Below are 20,951 nucleotides of genomic sequence, written 5' to 3'. Positions count from 1 at the left end.
ACCTACGGATTTGCAACTAGTTTAAGCAGCTTCTGAATCATCTGCAGTCCTGCAATTACATTGCCCCCAAGGCCCTTCATAATAATATTACAAACCCCTATGGCAGAGGCAGGTTGTAGGAGCAGGAACGGTTTGTTCTCAGGCTTCTGCCAAAGGTTGGATTATTAGTGCTGTAACATCAGCACCACCATCTACCACCCCGGCATTCTCCTTGAGCCACACACCCAGGGGTTTGGAGCTGTGGCTCGCTGGCATGTAGCTTTATTGGATGGGAGATGATTCCAGTTGCTAAGAAGTCTGAAAGCTGAAGAAGGGGGCTGAGAAGGAATGTTGGGCTGGGCGGGAGCGGGGCTGCTATGTCTATAGGGCTCAGGGTAAGTTCCACCCAGGGAGGCTGGTTATGGGGCTGCAGTGGCTGGCCCTACGAGTGGGGCCCTACCCAATTCACGGCTGTGAAAAACGTCTCAGGGACCATGAAACCTGGCGACTGTAGGGGGATCACGGGACTGCCACCCTCACTTCTGTGCTGCAGCTGGCAGGGCGCTGACTTTAGAGCTGGGCTCCCGGCCAGCAGCCGCTACTTGCAGCAACTACTCAAAAGTGAGGGCAGCAATACCGTGACCTCCCTACAGCAATCTTTTAAACCTCTCCCACCCTGACCCTATTTTGGGTTGGGCCCCCAACGGTTTCAACAAATTTCAGATTTAAATATCTGAACCCGTGAAATTTAGGATTTTTTAAATCCCACGACTGTGAAATTGGCCAGGATGGACCGTGACTGGGGTAGGGGCCTGTCCATGGGGCTGAGGCGGGTTATGGTGCTGGAGAGAGGAGAGATGTTTCTAGTTCCACTGGGCTCCGTGCTGAGCTCTGGATTCTCCTGGCCGCCCTGTTGGCCCTCAGCCCTGCCCCATGGAAGTTGCTGGGCCACAGGACTTTGGTACGGAGCGGAGGCTGGTGCGGGGCTAGGGTGCTCAGGCGGGGGTCATCACTGGCCCTGGCGTGTGGATAATGATGTAGCACAGGCCAGGCTGGCACCAGAATCCCTGGCTCTCGTGCAGCCTCTGTGTGCGGTGATTGTCCGGGGACACGTAACTGTAGGTGGGATAGCCTCGTGCGTGCATCTGCTTGTCCATGACTTTGGTCACCACCCGAATGTAGCCGTGCCCACGGTGCTGGGGCAGGGTGTAGCCATGCACCATGGCACCAAAGGAGTCTCTGAGGCACCAGCTGACAGGGTGGCAGGCAGCATGCAGGAGGCGGGGAAGCGGCTGATCAGGTCAGACGAGTAACGCTGACTCTGCTCAGTCCCCCCTCCCCCCCCGTAGGGCCATGTCTCGTTCAGTAGGACAGTGTGGGAGATGTCCAAAGACAAGAGCCTCATAGCAGAGTCCAGTCTGGGGGAGCAGAGAGGGGCAGGCTAAAGCCAGGGGAGGGAGGAACCGGCTAGGTCAGAAGTGGGGTATGGGCTAGGGGGTCTTTTCCCTCTAGATGGCACCACCTCCGATCCAGCCCCAGGGCTAGAGGATTGGAGGTTCAGTGGGACAGAGATCATGGGGCCTTTCACCTTTTGGGGGCGGCAGCTTCAAGATGGCCCTGGAGCTCGGGATCTGGCTGGTTCAGGGAAGTGAGGAACATGCAGCCTTTTCCCCACTACCGTGGGTGGGAGCAGCACTATGTCATGTCTCTGCTTAGTGGACTGTGGAGGGGGCATCTCCTTCCTCGTGGAAGCTTCTCCCCCTTCCCAGGGTGCCCCCGGGAGCCTGACCCTTCACTGGGGACCAGAATGAGCCACCCATGACTGAACGGGCTTTCAGGGGGGAAATGCCCCTCCCCCGGAGGTAGGGGCATCCCTGTTGCTGGTCTTTCCTGCCCCATAGATCTATTTGCTCCACTATTTGCCCAACCTGGCTTTGCAGGATGTCATATTATCACCTGTGCTGTCTATAGTCCAACCCCGCTTTGCTCCCCTGACTCCCAAGTTTTTCTGAAATGACACCTCTTGTCTTGGGGGCCCTTATGTGGGCGCTAAGGTGCTTCCCTTGCCCCCCACCCCACAACCCCCATGCCTGAGCTCTCCAGGGCCTGCGGGGACCCTGAGCAGCCGGAGTGCAGGCTATGCAGGCAGTGCCAATCCCAGTGAGATGCTGCCATTGACGGGCCCCTGAGCCTGAGGCCCACATGGGGTGAGGAACGGGGCCAGCCGGCCAGTTCAGGGCCTTCTAGTAAAGCTGTGCCCCTTCCCCCCATGCCCAAGCGCCAGGCAGACACTGACCCGGATCTCGGGCATGGTGCTGGGATCCGGGTGGAAGTAGGTGAAGAAGTTGCACACCTCCAGCTGCCCCCCTGCGGCCCTGGCAATTTCCCTAAAGGCCACGTGCAACCCGTCCTGGAGCCCTGCAGGGGGTGATGACAGGCCCTGAGAAATGCCCCTGATTGGGGAAGGTGGCTCTGAGGGGCCCAGCCTGGCATGTGGGGAGGAGAGGTCACAAAGCCAATCCACTAGCAGGCAGGTCTCACAAAAGGGGGCCTGCATCAGTTGAGCCAATACCAGCCCCTTCGGAGGCCATGAGGAACGTGGGAGCAACCCAGGCGGCCTGAGGGCTCGGGCTGGCACTGTAGGAGGCTGCTGGGGTTTGCCGCAGTCAGTCAGGGGAGATGCAGTGGCTGTGGGACTCGCGGGAAGGCAGCCCCACACATTACTGTGCATTACCAGCAGCGTGGAGGCAATGGTACTTTAGGGGGATCCTGGGATTTGTGGCCCAGACAGGAGATATGTGCTCAGTTGCAGTAGGGCTCTCCCTAGTACTGTGGGCCCACATTACCCTGGATGCGGAAGGTCTGGCCCCAATTGACGGCACTGCTGAGCAGAGCCCGGTAGGCACCCAGGTCCCGGTAATACGCCGCGTATGTGTTGGTGTAGAAATCAGAGTCGTCTGTTGCCACCTGCCAGAGAGACACGGAGCTGAATTGGGAACTCCCAATGAACCACTGCTTTGTCTGACCCCCGAGCTGGCCTGGCCCCCACCCCGGGAACTCCTAGAGGGGAAGGGCCCCGGATCCCAGTCTCTGCTTCCCCAGCGAGCCTGGCACCCACTTGGACCTGTAGAGGGGAAAGGCCCCAGATCCAGAGCTCTGCCCTCCCGAGCCAGCCAAGCCGCCAGATCAGAGCCAGCTCCCCTTCGAGGGGAAACACCCCCCGTATCCCATCACCCACCCACCCCAAGCTAGCCAGGCCCCCCCGTTGCAGCACAGTGGCTGAGGGGCGGCACCTCTGTGCGCGGCTGGGTGAGGACAGCTGTGAATTCTGGCCACGAATCCACGAGCACCTCATGCCCAGCTGGATTCCTGCGGTTTAGGTTCATCACGGCGCCGTGGACCTGCCAGAGACACCGGGGGGAGGAAGCCTGTCAGAGCCGGGGGAGGGGCAGCAGGTCCCACTCTCATGACTCTGTCAGAAGTCTCCCAATTTTTATCAGCTGGTTTCAAGCATTTTGGTAGAGATTTTTGCCCATCTCCAAAATGGCCGCCCTCACTCATGCCCACTAGTGGGGCTGACACCCCAGGCTGCCCTTTGTCAGGATGGTCACATGTGACGAAGTGGGAATTTTTTGGACTGTTTTTATGACTCTTATGTGTGCCTTAGTTTCCCTGGGTGAAGAAGAAACGAAGTGTGATCCCAGGGCAGACTAAGAGATGTGAGGGGTGGGGGTCACCTCCCAGGCTGACTGGAATGAAGAGAGTCATTAAGGAATTGCCTGAACTGACCCAGCTCAACGCCCCAGTGTCTCAGGGATGGACGCAGCCAAGCGCAGCTTGAGGACAAAGGGCTGGGAGGTGTGATGTGGGAGGAGGAGGGGGCTTTCCCCTGGGAGCTGACTGAGGGAGGAGGTCAATAAGAGACAGAGCCTGAACAACGGGGGTCACTACAGCTTGTGGCTTGGCCAGCGTGGGCCAGGGTTGAACCTTCAGGTCCGGCTTAGGGACTCCCCATGCCATGTGCCAGCAAGCTAACGAGCCCTGCTCTGGCTGGAGAAGCTGCCCCGTGTCACTGCCAGCACAAGCTGCGGAGCAGGGTTGCCAACCGTACATAAATGTACGTCCAGTCAGTAAAAAATGTACAATTTTAGCACTGTCCATAAATCAGTAAGTAAATGACAATGTGCGTGAAACTGGGTAGAAAAAAAACACGTTGTGTTTGGACAGTGATTGTCATTGTTCAGAATCACTTCTTAGCTCATAAAACTGCACTGCCCGTGACTTTATCCATTGCCTGTTCTCTGTCTTCGCACACGCCCAAAGAACCCAAGTGAGCAATTACTAACAGGTAAAGCAATGGTGTCCTGCCGAATTCCTGTGCACAACATATGGTAGGTGAGTGCACACTTTTGTGACGTTGTGTATTGGTGAAGGTATTTTTAGTGATGTCAGTACAAAGTTTACCGTGTCAGGTAAAAAAATCAACGTCAGCTCTTCAGGTCAGTACAAACTAAAATGCCAGGTTGGCAGCCCTGAAAAGCGACAGAGCTCACCCGCCCCAGGGTTTATGCTCTTGATTTGTGGCCTCTGGGACTTGTGATCCTCAGCCTAGAGACCTGGAGGGAGGCAGATCTACCCAGCTCTCTGACTGGCTGGCACGGAGCCTGCCGGCCACGCTGGGCGAGCAGCAGGAATCGGTGCTGAATTTGAGAGATACGAGGGGTGAGTGGGGAGGGGGTGGCTGGGAGAAGAGCCAGCACCTGCGGGGGAGGGACCTGCACTCCATGCTACCCCCGGACCCAGGGATTGGGGCTTGCCCCAGTCAGCCCAATCTCTGCCCCATCACCCAGGGAAGAGAGAACTTTCTGTCCTGCTCCCATCCCTGTCCCAGGAAGTGGCGTGTGGGGGAAAAGACGGATCCACATCACTGGCAAGGTCTCAGGCAGGCTCCTCTGTAGCATCCCCTCCAGCAGCCGCAGCTTGGCAGAGCAGCTCAGGAGCAGCATCCTTGGTGGGGATGGACCCGTGGCAGATGCCAGCAGGGATGACGCAGCCAACACCCTAGGAGGGAGAGACCCAACAGTTCCCTGTGACCATCCCTCAGCCCCACACACCTCCTGGGAGACACAGAGGTGTGAGCAACCGCCCAGCTCTGCTGAAATAACAAATGCTATGGGTAGACCCTACAATAACATACCAGTCTGGGTGCAGCGCCTGTGTCCAGCAGAGAACCCAATGTCCGTAGGGGTTGTTCACGATATGGCACCAAGGTCATATTCTCGATGCAGCATTTCCTGCGGATTCTCCTCATCCCCCTAAATATCAGCACGTCCCTGCAGTTCATATTTGAGCTTTTCAATCTAAAGTTCACGTTTGAGGAGAATTTGCACAAGTGGTGCTTGGATGTTGCCAGAGCCCAAGGAGTGCTGGGTCAGGACCTCAACTGAGTGAAATTTCCCTCGTAAGGGGCAACAAGTCTTCACAACAGTTTTTTCACACAATTTGCTAAGCTGTGTTTGTGAGAGTCAAGACCCTACAATAACAAAGTGGTCTGGGTGCAGGCCCCCCTACTCACCAGATACCTACAGTGACATCTCCTGGCTGGTTGGCTGTGATCCCAGCCATGCCAGGGCTGGGCTGGGCAGGGCTAGCACGGCCCCAGTAGCTCCCACTCACCTGGACAGTCTCTGTGCCGGAGTAAGGAGCAGCCCTGGAGAAGACGGAAGGACCGGGTGTCCCTGGGGCAGTGATGTCTCTGCCTGGCAGCGGCTTGTCTTCTCTCTGCTGGGTCTCTCCCTCAGGGCTGCTCCAGCCTCTTATCCCTGAGCGAATGAACTATTAACAGAGTCTGTGTGGCCCAGGCAGAGTGGGACTGACACAGGAGGCAATGCATTGCAGGATATTCCAGACCCAGCCTCTCCCCACAGGGGGCGCTATAGGGAGCGGGGCAGGACCCCCTGGTTTCTGTTTGAGCTACTGAACTGTTCTCTTGTCACACAGGATGACACGAAGCTCCTTCCAAGCGAAGGTGAAAGTATTTGTGGATTCCCAGCATCCTGCATCCGGGCCTGAGCCAGCGGAGAACAAACACCAGCTGGGATCCAGCACAGGCAGCTAGGGGGCCCGCAACCCAAACACACATGGGGGCAGGGACCCCTGCAATCTATTCCCAGCTTTGCCACTAACCTGCCGTGTCACCGTGGGCAAGTACCTTGTCCCCTTGTGCCTCAGTTTCCCCCACCACCGCACACACCCTTTGTCTGGCTTCTTTATTTATCTCCAGCATGAGCACTTGAGGGTGGCTGGGGAGTGTCCCTCCTTCCTGAAGGGCGAGAACTGGGAATTTTCCATGGACATAGATAAATCAAGGGTAGACATTGGAGGTGGGTGAGCTGGAATCTTGGACTGCAACAACTTCTCTTTGGGAGCCAAGTTTGCAAGCAGCTCGGAACAGCTCTTCCGGAGAATCAGACAGGCATGAGTGTACTCTGCTCCGTTCCCGTGCTGCTCACTTCGCCCCCGGCCCACCAAGTGGTCAAGCTGGGGCTGCGGCCTGGAGCCTGCCACAGCCTCCTGGCTTGGGGCTGCCCAGAGGCTCAGACTTGAGGGGGCTGCGCTCTCCGAGCTGTGGCTGTGGTCCGTCCTGGGGGCGCCGTTATCCCTGCAACATACCCCACCCGCTGGGGCTGGGGGAGAGCGAGGGCCACCGGGGTGGGGGAGATGGACAGATCTGGGGCCACAGACAGACCGATTGTCATGCGGGCTGGCTTGAGAGGGGGGGCAGTTAGTATATTGTGTGACATCAGTATGGCAGAATCATAATAATCCATGTGGGATATGCCATGTCAGGTGTGGTTAGGAAGGTTATGATATGCTAAGTAAGAGAATATTACTTATGTTCATGTGTAATATGTGAAATGGAAGTTATAGCTGTATTTGAAATATCTGTGTTTCAATTGTGCTGCCGGGGCAACACCCCAGATAGGAAGGCTGCAGAACAATGACCAGCTTAATGGCCCATTAAGGCCTTCCCAGGTGCAAGGGGCCCAGAGAGAGAAGCCAGCATCACTAATGAGTCACCAGAACCTGCTTACGTGACTGGACCCCAGGCACACCTGAAGAGTCACCAGGATTGGCCCATGTGACTCTGGACTCCATTTTGGATCTTGTGACTGTCTGCAGGCCGCATGGCCGGGGGAGGGGGTTTATAAGATCAAACCACAGGATCCACCTTGGTCTAAGATCCTGTCCAGCTGCAGACACACACTTACCTCTGGACCAATTCATCTTGCAACTGAACCGAAGGACTTTGACCCATCCAGGTACTGGATGTGAACCAGAGGGAACTATACAAGCCTGCAACTCCACATTTCTTCCAGAAACCTGATGTAAATGGACTTTTAATCATTTGTATATCTGTGATTTATTTTAACCTTTTAATATTTCTCTCATGGTTTCTTTCTTTCTTTTTACAATAAACCTTTAGTTTAGATACTAAAGGATTGGCTGCTAGTGTGGTATTTTAGGTAAGATCCAAACTTATATTGATCTGGTGCTGTGGCTCACCCCTTGGGGTCAGAGGGAACCTTTTCGGCAAAGAGCAGAGAGTTCTAGTAACTGGTCTCTTTACTGGACCTAGTGCTGATTTGGGAGCCTGGAGCTGAAATGCAATAAAGGGGGCTGTGGGCATTTGTGGACTGGCTTCGTGATATCAAGTGTGGGGTAATCAAAAGCAGTTCATGGCTGGTTGGGAAGCCGGGCTTCAGTGTCACCCACCAGCGTGGGGAGAATCTACTCTCCTTTTGCAGCCTGCCCTGACCTTGGCATTATCAGTTGGCTACCCTGGGCATGGGTCGTATCACACCAATAATAACCACTGTCAGTTGGGAACCGGGCCAGCTCCTGTTACTGGCCTGTATTCTCAAGCTGGGCCTGTATACTCAAGTTGGGGGCGACACCATGCCCATCCACTCTGCCCAGGGCTCAGCCTGCTGCCCACCATGCCTTGGTCCTTGGCTGCCTGTGCCCGCCCGTCAGCCCCCATTCGCCCTCCACTCTCTTGCTGGCAAGGATCACCCAGCTGCAATGCTGGGAGCAGGCCGAGTCCCTGGGGCTGAGCCCCACCATCACTGTTTGGGAAACACTGCTGGAGCATGAGGGAGACCCCAGCTTCCTGCATTGGTTGGTATTGCCTTCCCCCCCCCCCACCGACCCTTTCCAGGGGGCTGCGGGTCAGGAGTGAGGGACATCAGTCGATCTGTGTGTGGTGCTTTCCTAGATGCTGCCCAGTAGCATCGTCCCCCGGGGATAGTAAATCTCCCCCAAACAAGCCCCACTGCGTGTCCGGGGAAATGTGATCAGTCTCCTGGGTGCATTAGCTGGAACTCAGCCCCTCCCCCTTCGCTCCCAGCAGCTCGGCTTGGAGGGAGCTTTGTACATAGATCTGAGGGGCCTGGGCTGTGGGTTCTCCACAAGTGTCCATTGCAGAGCTCCACCCACCTTTGCAGGAGCCGGCTCTGGGGTCTGCTCCCTAGTCCCCTCCTGCAGCTTTCCATGGAGAAATGCAGCATCTCCCTTCGCGGTTGTGAAGCAGTGCTCCCTCCCCCAGCAGTGATATCTGCCAGAGTCCGCAGAGAGTCTGGAACCACAGCGCCCAGAAAAGGGGACCTGCCCCAGCACCTCACTGGGGCGTTAATTCTGAAACCTAGTGAGGGTTATTCAAATGATGGTGCCAGCACTGACTGGGAGAAAAAGCACCCCTATTGCATCCCCCTCAACTGCACCCTGCAGCACAGCACCCCCTGGTGCCACACTGGTGCCAGCACTGACTGGGAGGGGAGAGTGCCCCCATGTGAGCCCTGCTCCATTCAGACCCTGGCGTTTCCCAGCTCTCCCAGCCCATGACTGCCCCCTCCAAACCCTGCCTTGGGGCTCGGCCCTTTTGGCTCTGAGAGCTGGGCAAAGGGAAGGAACAAATGAAGACATTTAAAAAGGGAAGAACAAGATCTGTCCCCATCCCCCATAGAGGCTCATCATCCCTGAAAGGTCCTGCTGTCTGTCCAAACAGAGCCTTGTTTTTCCTTCAAATTCTTTTAAATGTTAGGTGTCGGCCTAATAAACTGTTATTTTCCTTATTGTCTGACAGTTGGGTAACAGAACTGCACAAAGAATACCCTGGGTGATAGAGTCACCCTAACCAAAACACAATCGTGCATCCCTGGTTTTAGAAGGGGTGGGGCTATGCTGGTGATGGAGGTTAGGCAGTAACATGCAATTAAAAGAGAAAGGGGTTTTATTGTGTTGGGCTGATGCTGAATGGGAAGGACTTTGCTCAAATGTCTGATGTGCTGCTTACGGCACTGAGGACGTGATGGTCTTTTGGGGCTGTGGGAAGTAACAAAAGGGCTGAATGAAGTCCAATAATGTTCTCACACAGGTGCTAAGAAGCTAGAATCACCGTAGGTGAATTATGCAGTCATACACTTGCTTGGAGAATGCATGGCGATAATGCGATCAGCTGTGCCCCACTTGGAGATAATGCAACCAGCTGCACCAAACTGTGAGTGGGGCACAGTGGAGGAGGGAGGGGGAAAGCAACTGTTAAAGGAACATTTGTTTTTGATCATTCACACTGGTGAGGGAGGGATGAGTTAGAGGACACAGCTGAAGATACCATGGGGTAGGTGTTTACTTATTCACATTGATACATATTGTTGCTGTGCTTTCCCAAGATAATGCTGGGTTCCCTTTCCCTCTAAGGAAGCCTTTCTTATTTCATACACAGATTCAGGGCATGGCAGTGGGGAAATATTTGCCTTTTAATGGCTCCTAGGGAAGATATTTAATTATCCTGGACATTCGGGAGGAGTTCAAGGCCATGGTATTCACTAGTTTTCTAAAGGAAGTTCTAGCTATTTGAAGCTGTCCTCCTTGCTTCGGACAACCCCTGGCAGAAGGGATTACACACCCAGAGCTCTTTGGGAGAGTAGGACAGACTCTGTAAGGCCAGTTATGGGGGTAGGGAAAGGGCAGGCCCCATTGGGATGGAGCTGGGAGATATTATTCATCCCACTGGGCATGACTCCGATCCTAGGACTATCCAAACTCCCTCCCTTGGCTTCCTTTGGCCCCTAATCTGCCAGGTCTCTATGGTGGTTGGGCTGGGGGTTCAGGAAGGGGCCATTCCTGGCTCTGGGTCATGGAGGATGAAGTGGCAAAGGCCAGGCTTGCACTGGAAGGTCCATGAGGTTACAGCTGATGGGGCGACCAGCAGCATCCAGGAGGAAGGAGCTGGGGAAGAGGCAGATCAGGCCAGAGACGGACAACTGGCTCTGCTCCTTATCCCCATAGGCCCCCATCTTGTTCAGCAGGTCAGCTTGGGAGCCATCCAGGGACGAGAACCTCCCGTCTGGGTCTAGCCTAGGGCAGCAGAGAGCAGCAGGGCCTTGCCTTCAGGGTGAGCAGTTGGGTGTCAGACCCTAAAATCTGGAGATTCTTTCCAAAGCAGGTGAACCTGTACACGCTGGTCTGTCTGGGGAGTATCAGACTCCCTCCGCGCAGCCCCTAAGTGTGGGTGAGACATCTAGGGCTCCCAAAGGCATTAAGGGGAATTGGGGCCCCAATGCTAGAGTTCCTACCCCCACATCCACCCAGTCCCCAGGTACCCATCAGCTCTGCCCAGGCTTTAGGGAAGATAGGTCAGATGTGGCACAGAGACGGGGAGAACACAACCACTCCCTGCCCTTCAGTGGCACTGAGTCCATTTGAATCAGTTTCTTCCTGGCCAAGGTTGGGGGACCCTGTGCAGGTGCTGAAGCAGGGATCTCTTGCCCCACGGCTCGCTCTGCCCCAGGCCTATGCTCCCTGCATGGTCCCTGGGGGAGGCTGGGCTGAGTGCCAGTCCTATTGGGATTCTGCTGGTGGCAGCATCAGGACCCCTGTCCCTGGGCCTTGCATGGGATGAAGGATGGAGATTGCTGGCCAGATCTTGGGTGTCCCACTGCTGTGCTGCCCAATGTCGTCTCCCCTACACACTGCCCAACACTCCTTCATCCATCCTCCGAGGGCTGCGCGGTGCGGGTAGCTGCTAACCTGATCTCTGGCCTGCAGCTGGGATCTGGGTGGAGGCAGGTGAAGCAGCAGGACCCCTCATCATCCCAGCAGGATCGTTTGGGTGGTCGTGGTTAAAATTCACCTCCGTTTTGGCCGTTGAAGCAGTGAAACGTTGTTGGCCTTGTTGCGTGGCAGCAGTGGCACGTGCAAGCAGTACTGACTGTGCCCTGGGCAAGGGGTCGCACTAGCCAAAGCTTCAGTCAGATGCCAGTGGGCAGTGGAGCGTGGCTAGATAGAATGATGGGCATTTCGTCCCTAGCACGGCTGTGCTCTGACTCTGTGCCCGTCTGTCGGAGCTCAGTGGGAGTCTGAAAGATTTCGCAGTCTGAAAACTCCTCAGTGGAAGGCAGCACCCAGGGGGCCCTCTGCCATAGCTGCAGAGCGTGGCAGCAGGGCTGAATGAGCCCTGGGCAGCCTCGTTACCCAGTGCAAACAGGCCAGAATCACGGGAGGTGGTGGAGCCTAAGGACTGGCCAGATGGCATTTTCTCAAAGGATGTGGCACAGACCTGCCTGATGCCAGGCTCTGGGACTAGGCAAACAGCTGATGCCAAACCGTGCGTGGGGTGTGGCAGGGGAGGAAACCCACTGCTGAAGGGGTACCTGCTTAGTGGTTGTGGGTGAGGAACTGAATCAGAGGACAGAGCTGGAGTCACGCAGGGGCAGGACTGGGTGGGTGTTTATTTATTATTCATCAAAACAGACAGGTGAGTTGTTAATGCCCTGCTTTCCCAAGGTGGGTGCTGGTTTCCCCTTTCTCTCTGACAAATCTCTCCTTGTTTCGTACACGAGAAGTGTTTGCTCTGAAAGTCCCCCAGGGAAGATACTTAGTGATCCCAGAAATTTGGTGAGGCAGCTCCCACCCGTAGTATTTGTTACTTTTCAAAAGGAAGCCCTGGATATTTGACCCAGACACTTGTGCTGCTCACATCATCCCGCAGACCAGGTTATGCACCCAGGACACTTTGGTTTTCAGGCCTTCAGTGTTTTCACGAAATGCAGATGCTTTCTGGCAACAAGCAGACCTTTCTTTGTAAACATTTCATTTGAAAAGCTGGTTGAAAAATGGGAAACTGTTGTGACCCTAGCTGGAATCCTGCCACCCCCTGAGCCCACTTGGTTCCAGCCATGCCACGGAGCGACTATCACAAAAGGGGAATTTAACAAAGGTGTCTTCAACAATCCGTTTAATCGCCGCAGGGATCACAAAGCCCGAAACGCTTCCTGCTATTGGTCAATGGCGGCGGGCAGAGTTAAGGGGATGTGGGTGTCTTGGCTGCTGATTTAATGTCTGGATTACTTTTCGGGGGTCCTTAGGGATAGTGGAGCTTGGTTTGGGGATAATCAATATCCCCAGGATATATTTAACCCTTGAATTACGGAGGCACACTGGCCCCTGTGGGAGCTCTTGGAATGGGAACACTCTCAGGCTGGTTAGTATCAATGCGGAACAGCCAGTTGCGTGGTGTGTTAGAAGCAGGTCCCTCTCAAGGAGATGTTGCTGAATGGGGACTGATTGCATGGCCCCTCCTGCCCTTTTAAAAGGGGCCGCGGCCTGTATTGTCCAGTAGAAGGGGAAAGGAGCTGATGAGAGCAGGCTGCCTGCAAAGGGGAGAGACATAAGGAGCCTCAGGAAGCAGAGATCAAGGGGGAGATATCTCTGGTGCAGTGGACAGACGGTGACCGTCTGTAGAGGAGTTAGAGATGCTATATGCTGCGTAGGATGTTCCAGGGAAAGGGGGGAGGAGGAGGAGAACCGATGAAGGAGGCAGTTGAGTGTGTGGTAGCTTGATTGGATGGAAGGGCGTTGAGCCATTGCTAGGGTGGGGAGGGGGACTGGGATGGGGCAGTCCATGGGAAATGAGATGTGGGGTGCTATGTGTATGGATTGGGTCCACCACAGAGGGCAGGTTATGGGTTTTGGGAGAGTAGGACAGACCTTGTAAATCTGGGTATGGGTCTGTAGGGGAGGACAAGGCCTGTGGGGTTGGGAGTAGGAGGACCCATGTAAAGCTGGAGGTGGGAGCTGTTACTGGTTCCCCTCGGCCTAACACTGATGCCCAGACTCCTGCATCTCCCTCCCTTGGCTTCCCTTAGCCCCAGCCTGCTGGGTCCCCTGTGTGGCTAGGGGCTAGGGCAGGGGCCGTGCATGGTGCTCAGCTGGGGGTTAACTTGGGGGCAATACTCAGTGCTGCATTGTGGAAGATATAGTGGCTCACATCGGGTTGGCGCTGGAAGCCCTGTCTCTCCTGCAGCCTCTGCATGGGGTAGTTGTCCGTGGCCACATGGCCATAGCTGGGATAGCCTAGTGCGTGCAGCCGCTTGGCCAGCACATTGTTCAGCACCCCACTGTAGCCGCGTCCCCGGTGCTGGGGCAAAGTAAAGCTATGCCTCATGGCACCAAATGGGTCTGAAATGATCCAGCTGACAGGGCGGTCAGAAGTGTCCAGGAGGCAGAAGCAGGGGAAGAGGCGGATCAGGCTTTCCAGGAACCTCCTGCTGTGCTCGTTCCCCCCATAGAGCCACGTCTCGTTCAGCAGGTCAGTGTGGGAGACATCCAGGGACGAGAGCCTCACGTCTGGGTCCAGCCTGTGGGGACAGAAAGCAGCAGGACCAAGCCCCAAGGGTCACCAATGGGGAGTCAGACCCGAGCATCATGACATTGTCCCTAAAATCCTGAGGTGTTTTTTTTTAAAAAAGACGATGCTGTGATGGCTGTTCTCCCTTGACAGCTGAACTCCCCCGGCCCTGACCCGTGCCTGTGACCATCAGTGTTTCCAACACTCCTCATCAGTCCTGTCCCTACCCAGCTTTCCATCAGCTCTGTCCCCAGCCTCTGCACCTCCCGGTGTCCTTTCACCCCTCCCAGCCCTGTGGGAGTTTCAGCAGAGTCCGCTCTCCATATTCCAGGATGGGTGTCCCAGGGACAGGGGGAGCATGATCGCCCTCCTGTCCCCATTGCTCACAGCAGAGGAGGAGGAGGGGGAGTGGAGCCATCCTGACATGCTGAGGATTCCTGTTCCCCCCTCCCCTCCCGAGAAAAGGGTGTCATGTTACTGCAGGAAGGGGGAGGAGCCGGGAGCTCTTACTGCATCAGCTCTGATTGGCTGTTCTTTCCCAGGAGGGACCTATGGGAGAGGCAGCCAATCAGAGGGGGCATCCCCGGCAGGCAGGGGGAATTCCCAGGGTCATTGGGAGTGGGACTCAGGAGAGCCAAGTGGAGGGGAGTTGGCCGGCTCAAGGGGGTGGGGAATGGGACTAACCCGCACAGTGGCAGCTCTGCCTAATGTCCCTTCGGCAGGCGAGTCGTGGTGCAAGGAGAGAGGAGCACGGCCGCTCGCTGCCCAAGCCCTGCCATGGCTGCTGGCTGATTGCAGGAGTGCCTGGTCCCCAGGGGTGCAGGTGGGGCCCCATTGCTGGCACAGAAGCCATTTGTCTCAGCGTTTCCCGGGAGAGGCCAGGGGCTCTGGGCAGGAGCTGAAGAGGGATCTCTCTACCCATGGCTGGACCCAGCCCTTGGCTACACGCCCCAGTCCCCGCAGGGTCCCGGAGGAAGGCTGGACTCAGTGCCAATCCCACTGGGATTCTGCTGGTGACAACAGGACCCCAGCGCCCCAGGCTCTGCATGGGGAATAGCCAGACAGATATTGGGCCCCAGCGCCACATTGGCCAATGTCCTCGCTTCTCAGGCCGTGCCCTTCTCTACCACACCCCACTCTCTGTGGGTCCCTGCAGCACAGCCAGACACTGACTGGATTTCAGGCAAGGTGCTGGGATCCGGATGATAGTAGGTGAAGAAGCGGTACACATCCAGCTTGACCCCCTGAGCCTGGGAGATGTCCCTGGAGGCCTCCAATACCCCATCCCGGAACCCTGCAGGGGACAGCGACGAGCCGTGAGCAGTGGGGATGGGGACTGAACGATGCTGACAAAAGGGGAGCCCAGCCTGGCACAGGGGACAGGAATCTGAGCTCCCAAACCCACCCGCCCCTGGCCTCAGGGAAAAGGATGAGGTCAGGTGAGCTGACTCCAGCCCAGCACAGGCAGGGGCTACCCCACATAGACCTGCCCCCACAGGGCTCATAGGCACCCACCAGCAGCCTGGAGGCAATGGTACTTTAGGGGGGATCCTGGGATTTTTGGCCCAGACGGGAGATATGTGCTCAGTTGCAGTGGGGCTCTCCCCAATGCTGCGGGGCCCACTTTACCATACATGCAGAAGGCCTGGCCCCAGTTGACGGCGCTGCTGAGCAGAGCCCGGTAGGCACCCAGGTCCCGGTAATATGCCGCGTACGAGTTGGTGTAGAAATCTGAGTCGTCTGTTGCCACCTGCTGGGGAGACACGGAGCTGAGTTGGGAACTCCCAATGAATCACTGATCTGCCTTCCCCCCAACCAAAGGCAGCCTGGACCCTTCCCTGAGGCCCCCTAGACGGCAAAGGTCCCAAATGCCAATCCGTGCCCGCTCCCTGGGACAGCCTGGCCCCACTCTGGGGCCCCTAGACCAGGCTTTCCCATTCTGTGTGTCGGGACCCAAAAGTGGGTCACCAGAATGTTTCAAAGGATCGCGTGGCAGCTCCTGTCCCACAGGGCTGGCTGGGCTCGCCTCCCTGCTCCAGCCATGGCACCCTTGGGTCCCAGCACAGCTCACGTTAGGCCCAGCCGTCATGACAACGGGAGTCTGGGTGGGCTGTGTCTGCGTAAGGGGCACTGTAGCTCCGGGAGCCAGGTCACAACTCCACTCTCCCAAAGTTGGTCCAGCCTGGGCAGGGCAAATCTGAGCGATGCTGCAACCTCAGAGGCAGTAACTCCCAGAGGAAAGAGCCAAGTCCAGCCAGCCCCACAGCACAGGAGCTGCCACTGTGGGCTGGGCGCCAAGCAGGACCCAATGCCCATTTCAAGGGGTAGGATGTGACCGAAGCCACCCCAGGTTCCCCACCCCCAGACTATTTACTGGGTCACGACCAGCCATAAACATTTACAAAGGGATCCTGATCCCAGAAAGGTTGAAAAGCACAGCACGGGAGGAGAAAGGACCCGAATCCCAATCCCTACCGCCTGAGTCAGTCTTGTTCCCACACCATTGTCCCCTCGGGGAGAAAACCCCAGATCCTACTCCCACCTCCCGAGAGAACCAGGCCCCCAGGTGTAGCATGGTGGCTGAGGGGTAGCACCTCTGTGCGTGGCCGGGTGAGGACGGCTTTGAACTCAGGCCACGAATCCACCAGCACCTCATGCCCGGCCGGGTTCCCGCGGTTTATGTTCATCACGGCGCCGCAAACCTGCCAGAGACGAAGGGCAGGGCTTAGAGCCGGGGAGGGGGCAGCAATTCCAGCTCTCCTAGCTCTGTCAGGAGCCTCCCGGTGTTTGTCTGGGGGATTCAGCGTCTTGTGATCTGCACGTTGTGGGAGTTCTTTGCCCTGCTCCAAAATGGCTGCCCTCGCCCATCCCTGCCCATGGGGCTGGCACCAAAGGCTGCCCTTAGTCAAGATGGCCGCCATGTCAGTGGGCCGAGGCCAGGGAAGACGGCTGTCTTCCCTCCCAGGGCTTACTCTCCTGGTTATGGGTCTGACCCCGGTTTTGTGGTCCCTGGGCTGGTATGGCAGGGGAGACCCTGAGCAGGGGGAAGACGGTTAAAGACCTCCACACATTTGAGCCATGTGATGGGCATGGGGCTGTGGAGGGAGCCAGAGCTACCCAGCTCTCTAATTGGCTGGCACAGATCTTCCCCATTCAGTGATTGGCTGGCACAGAGCCTGCCTGTGCTGTCATTGGCTGATATTGAGCCAACCTGCCCTGTAATTGGCTGTGGAGGTCCTGCCGGCTATGCTGGATGAGCAGCAGGAATTGGAGTTGAGCTTGGACTTTGGGAGGCACGAGGGTGAAGTGGGGATGACACGGCTGGGAGAGCAGCCAGTGGCTGGGACCCTGCCCCCTCATGCTACTCCCTAAGCCATAGGGCAGTGGGGCCTGCCCCTGTTTCCCCCCTGATCTCTAACCCATGTCCGGGGGGGAGACAAAGGGACATTCCCCTGCTTCTGCCCCATTGGGTGGTTTTCAGTCCTGGCCCGGGACGGGCAGGCAGTGAGGGCAGGTGTAGCCATGTCACCTGCAACGTCTCAGGAAGGCGCCTCCGTAGGGTCACCTCCAGCATCTGCAGCTTAGAGGAGCAGCTCAGGAGCAGCATCTGTGGTTGGGATGGGCCCTTGGCAGCTTTCAGGGGGTATGGTACAGCGGGGGGTACCTAGGATCCGAGAAAGCCATCAGTTACCAGTGTCTGTCCCCACCCCCACGTGACCACAGAAAGAGGCAGGATGTTGGTATCTTCCCATCCCTGTGTGACGCGCTGTATCCCACGTACACCCTGATGCTGTGATTTGTGTATCATTCCTGTTTACCCCATAGTGTAACTGTGTATGGTCTCATGAAAAGCATGTCATGTAAGGTGGTGTGGAATGCTCATGACACACTGAACATTGTTGTTATGGTAGCATGTCTCCTGCAATGCCATAGCTATGTATGGGTATGAAACTCTGCTATGGCAGATCCCCAAATGTGTGTCTCACACGGCTTGAATAAGGGCAGACAAACACGAAGCTGAGCGTCCACGCCTCCCAGATGCATGCACACAGGAACAATGGACTGGCCTGAGCACCTGATAAGGTGACACTCATTTGACTAAAGTTAGGGAAATCGTGCCCATCGCCAGACATGGCCCATCAGCTGACCCCAGTCCTGTACACTGCACCCTGCGAGCTCATTACACTGTCCGTCAATTTGTCAAAGAAACTGATGTGTCCCATATTGTCACTCGAAGTGAAGTCTCTGCACACCCTCAATCCACACGCACTGCTTTAGATCAAACAAACAAGTTTATTGATTACAGCAAGATTTTAAGTGATTATAGATCGGATTAATATGAATAAAGAGATTAGATCACTATTAACTAAAAGGTAACTCGCATTCTAACCTCAACTTAATATTTCAGTAGCTTCTTAGTCCTTGATGTTGGCTTACCCACAAGCTGGCTGAGATGAATCTTGCAGCCAGCCTCTCCGCTGCCCTGTCCCTGTGAGCAGTTTCTCAGCGTCCTCGATGTTGCATTGCAGATGGATTCCAAGGGAGAGCTCTAGAGTCCAGAGACAAAGATGCCTCTCTCTTTTAAGAAGTTTCCTCAACACCCCCTGGGGTCAGGTGATGGGCCATGTCCAGCGATGGGCACGATTTCCCTCACAGGAGTCAAATGAGCATCGCCTTATCACGTGTGCAGGCCAGTCCATTTTTCCTGTGTGCATGCATCTGGGAGGCATGTACTCTTCAGTTTTATGTTTGTCTGCCCTGACTCAAGCCATGTAAGACACACATTTGGTTATCTGCCATAGCAGAGTTTCATATCTGTACATATCTATGGCATTGCAGGAGACGTGCTACCATAACAACAATGTTCAGTGTGTCATGCGCATTCCACCGCACCTTACATGACATGCTTTGCATTAGACCATACACAGTTACACTGTAAGGGTGAACATGACTGATACACAACTCACACTATCAGGGTGTACATGGGGTACAGCGTGTCACCCTGCAGTAACAATCCTACAAAACCAAAGCAGTCAGGGTGCAGCCCCTCTGCTCACCAGAGACCCTACATTTACATTCCCAGCCTGTGGCCCCAGCCATGCCAGGGCTGGTGTGTGCAGGGCTAGCACGGCCCCAGTAGCTCCCACTCACCTGGGCAGTGTTTGTGCCAGGATAAGGAACAGCCCCAGAGAAGACGGGGGACCAGGTGCCCGTGGGCAGTGATGTCTCTGCCTGGCAGCGCCTTGTCACATCTCCACTGGGTCTCTCCTTCGGGGGCTGCTCCAGCCTCTTATCCCTGAGCGAATGAACCATTAACAGAGTCTGTGACTGGCCCTCAGCCAGGGGCACGACTCTGGAGTCACACGGCACGATCGGGGCCCTTGCGGGGTAGAGGCAAGTGAGAGGGTTTCCTGGGCCAGTGTAGGAGAATTCTGAGGAAACCGAGCACAGCTGGGAGTGGGACACGAGCAAACCAGCTCTGCTGGCGCCCCTCGATCCTGACCCACAGCCCTTCCCCTAGCTCTGCCGCTGGCCCTCAATCCTGACCCCCAGATCCAGCTATCCCAGGCCTGGGCTCCTGCACAGCAGCTCTCTGAGCTCTGTCTGCCTCTTGCTTTGATAGAGGGTGGTGCTGGGAGGGGTTTCCACCTACCGCAAGATGGGAATGCCCCTGGGGTGGGGCTGTCCTGATTTCTTAACCAGGAGGAGCAGTGCAGTCAGTATCTGCAGCAACCCAGTGCTGTATTTGTTCCTTAGCTGGAACCCAAGCTGAGGGCAGAGGGCATGTTGGCAAGAACCGCTGCCTCAGTACCCCCAGATCTCTGGGATCCATCATGGCTTGCCCTCCTTTTGTCTCTGTGTCCCCCTGGGAGCTCCTGGGGTTCTCACAAACACGGACACCTCCCTCGCTCCGCCCGTGTCTGCCAGGTGGCCAGCGCTAAGTCACTGGCAAACTGTGCAGTGAAGGTTGCCTGGAGATGTCACGTGGCCCTTCCAGAACGTCAGGCCCAGTAAAACTCTCACATCTGAAAACCAGGCAATGAGGAGTTGAGGTGCACGCCCACAGTCTTAAATTCTGCCTCTTGGAGCTGCCAAGAGCACCTGGGCCCCAACTGCCCTCAGTGGGTTAGGTGTCACTGTACTGAACGGTGGAGGGCTTAGCTGGCACAGCTCAGCAGTGTGGTGACTGAGACGATGTGGTGTAAGGGGAGCCGTTCATCTTGGCAGAGGTGAGCCCCTCTTCCTGCCCCAAATGTGTGTGATCAACGGAAAGTAGCACGGTACCCTGAGAGATCTAGTTTGCCTCATTCCAGTGCTGAGTTGTGCATGTTGTGTCACTAGGAGGTAAGGATAGGATTATGTCACTGAAGTCATGGATTCTGTGACTTCCAGACACTTCCATGACATTTTCCGCTTCAGTTCTGGGGCAGTGGGGCTGGAGCTGTCAGCTGGCGGGGGCACTCCAGGGCTCCAAGCTGCAATGGGTGGGGAAAAGAGGCTCCGATACCCCCTAGAGGGACAGGATCTCGCAGATCCCAGCACACCTTGGGAGATGAGGAAAAGGGACAAGGACCCCCAGATCCTGGAGCACACAAAGAGGCAGGGAGATGTGCTCAGACACCCCCCCAGCAACAGCTGCCCCTAATATCCCCACACCTGCACAGGTGCAGGGACAGGGCTCAAAGCCCCTAAAAGTGGAGAAGACCCCAGATTTTGGCTCACAGAAGGAGGACTTCAGACACTCCTAGACAAACAGGACTCCCCGATCTCAGGGAACACATGAGAGGGAAGAATGTGGGGGTGACTGATACCCACTCACCCATCTTCATCCCCTCCAATCTCCTCATAACCTCTCCCTTTGCTGCAGCCCTAATCTCCTCTATCTCTGTTACCCCCGCCTCTTAAGTTCTCCTCCCAGCAAGCATTCACATATGTTGTCATGCTATCTCGATAAGGGGGGTCCCTGAGGTGTATTAAGGAGGTCCAATTACTCCTTTCTACACCAGTCTCATGTTGGGGGTGTCATGCGGGATGGCTTGAGTGGGGGGGCATTTAGTATATTGGGTGACATCAGTATGGCAGAATCATAATAATCCATGTGGGATATGCCATGTCAGGTACTGTTAGGAAGGTTGTAATGTGCTAAGTAAGATAATAATACTTATGTTCATGTGTAATATTTGAAATGGAAGTTATAGATGTATTTGAGATGTCTGTATTTCAAATTGTTCTGCCTGGGCAACACCCCAGATAGGAAGGCTGCAGAACAATGGCCTGCATA

General features: G+C 55.9%; 1 protein-coding gene and 1 pseudogene across 1 annotated transcript; both read right to left on the bottom strand.

Annotated features, from left to right (window-relative positions):
* Positions 1-974: 974 nt before the first annotated feature.
* Positions 975-10,337, bottom strand: LOC137142613 (glycine N-acyltransferase-like protein 3; annotated as a pseudogene).
* Positions 10,338-13,246: 2,909 nt separating this feature from the next.
* LOC137142596 (glycine N-acyltransferase-like protein 3) lies at positions 13,247-18,982 on the bottom strand. Its single transcript, XM_067531998.1, has 6 exons — positions 18,821-18,982; positions 17,199-17,333; positions 16,264-16,371; positions 15,299-15,419; positions 14,843-14,963; positions 13,247-13,679 (listed from the first exon to the last, which is right to left on the bottom strand). The coding sequence occupies exons 1-6, from the start codon at positions 18,980-18,982 to the stop codon at positions 13,247-13,249; spliced, it is 1,080 nt and encodes a 359-aa protein (XP_067388099.1).
* Between the last annotated feature and the right edge of the window lie 1,969 nt (positions 18,983-20,951).

The sequence above is a fragment of the Emydura macquarii genome, unplaced genomic scaffold (genome assembly GCF_026122565.2).
Source record: "Emydura macquarii macquarii isolate MOO-44397 ecotype Brisbane River unplaced genomic scaffold, CSIRO-AGI_Emac_v2 contig_3235, whole genome shotgun sequence".
NCBI classification, from domain to species: Eukaryota; Metazoa; Chordata; order Testudines; family Chelidae; genus Emydura; species Emydura macquarii.
This window is presented reverse-complemented; position numbering and strand designations above follow the sequence as displayed.

Excerpts from the sequence above, each read along its gene's own strand:
- LOC137142596 (XM_067531998.1), bottom strand. The coding sequence starts at position 18,982 with ATGGTTCATTCGCTCAGGGATAAGAGGCTGGAGCAGCCCCCGAAGGAG. Across the intron at positions 15,420-16,263 it reads TCACCCGGCCACGCACAGAG|GTGGCAACAGACGACTCAGA; the intron begins GTGCTACCCCTC and ends TCTCCCCAGCAG. Across the intron at positions 14,964-15,298 it reads CCAGGCCTTCTGCATGTATG|GGTTCCGGGATGGGGTATTG; the intron begins GTAAAGTGGGCC and ends TGTCCCCTGCAG.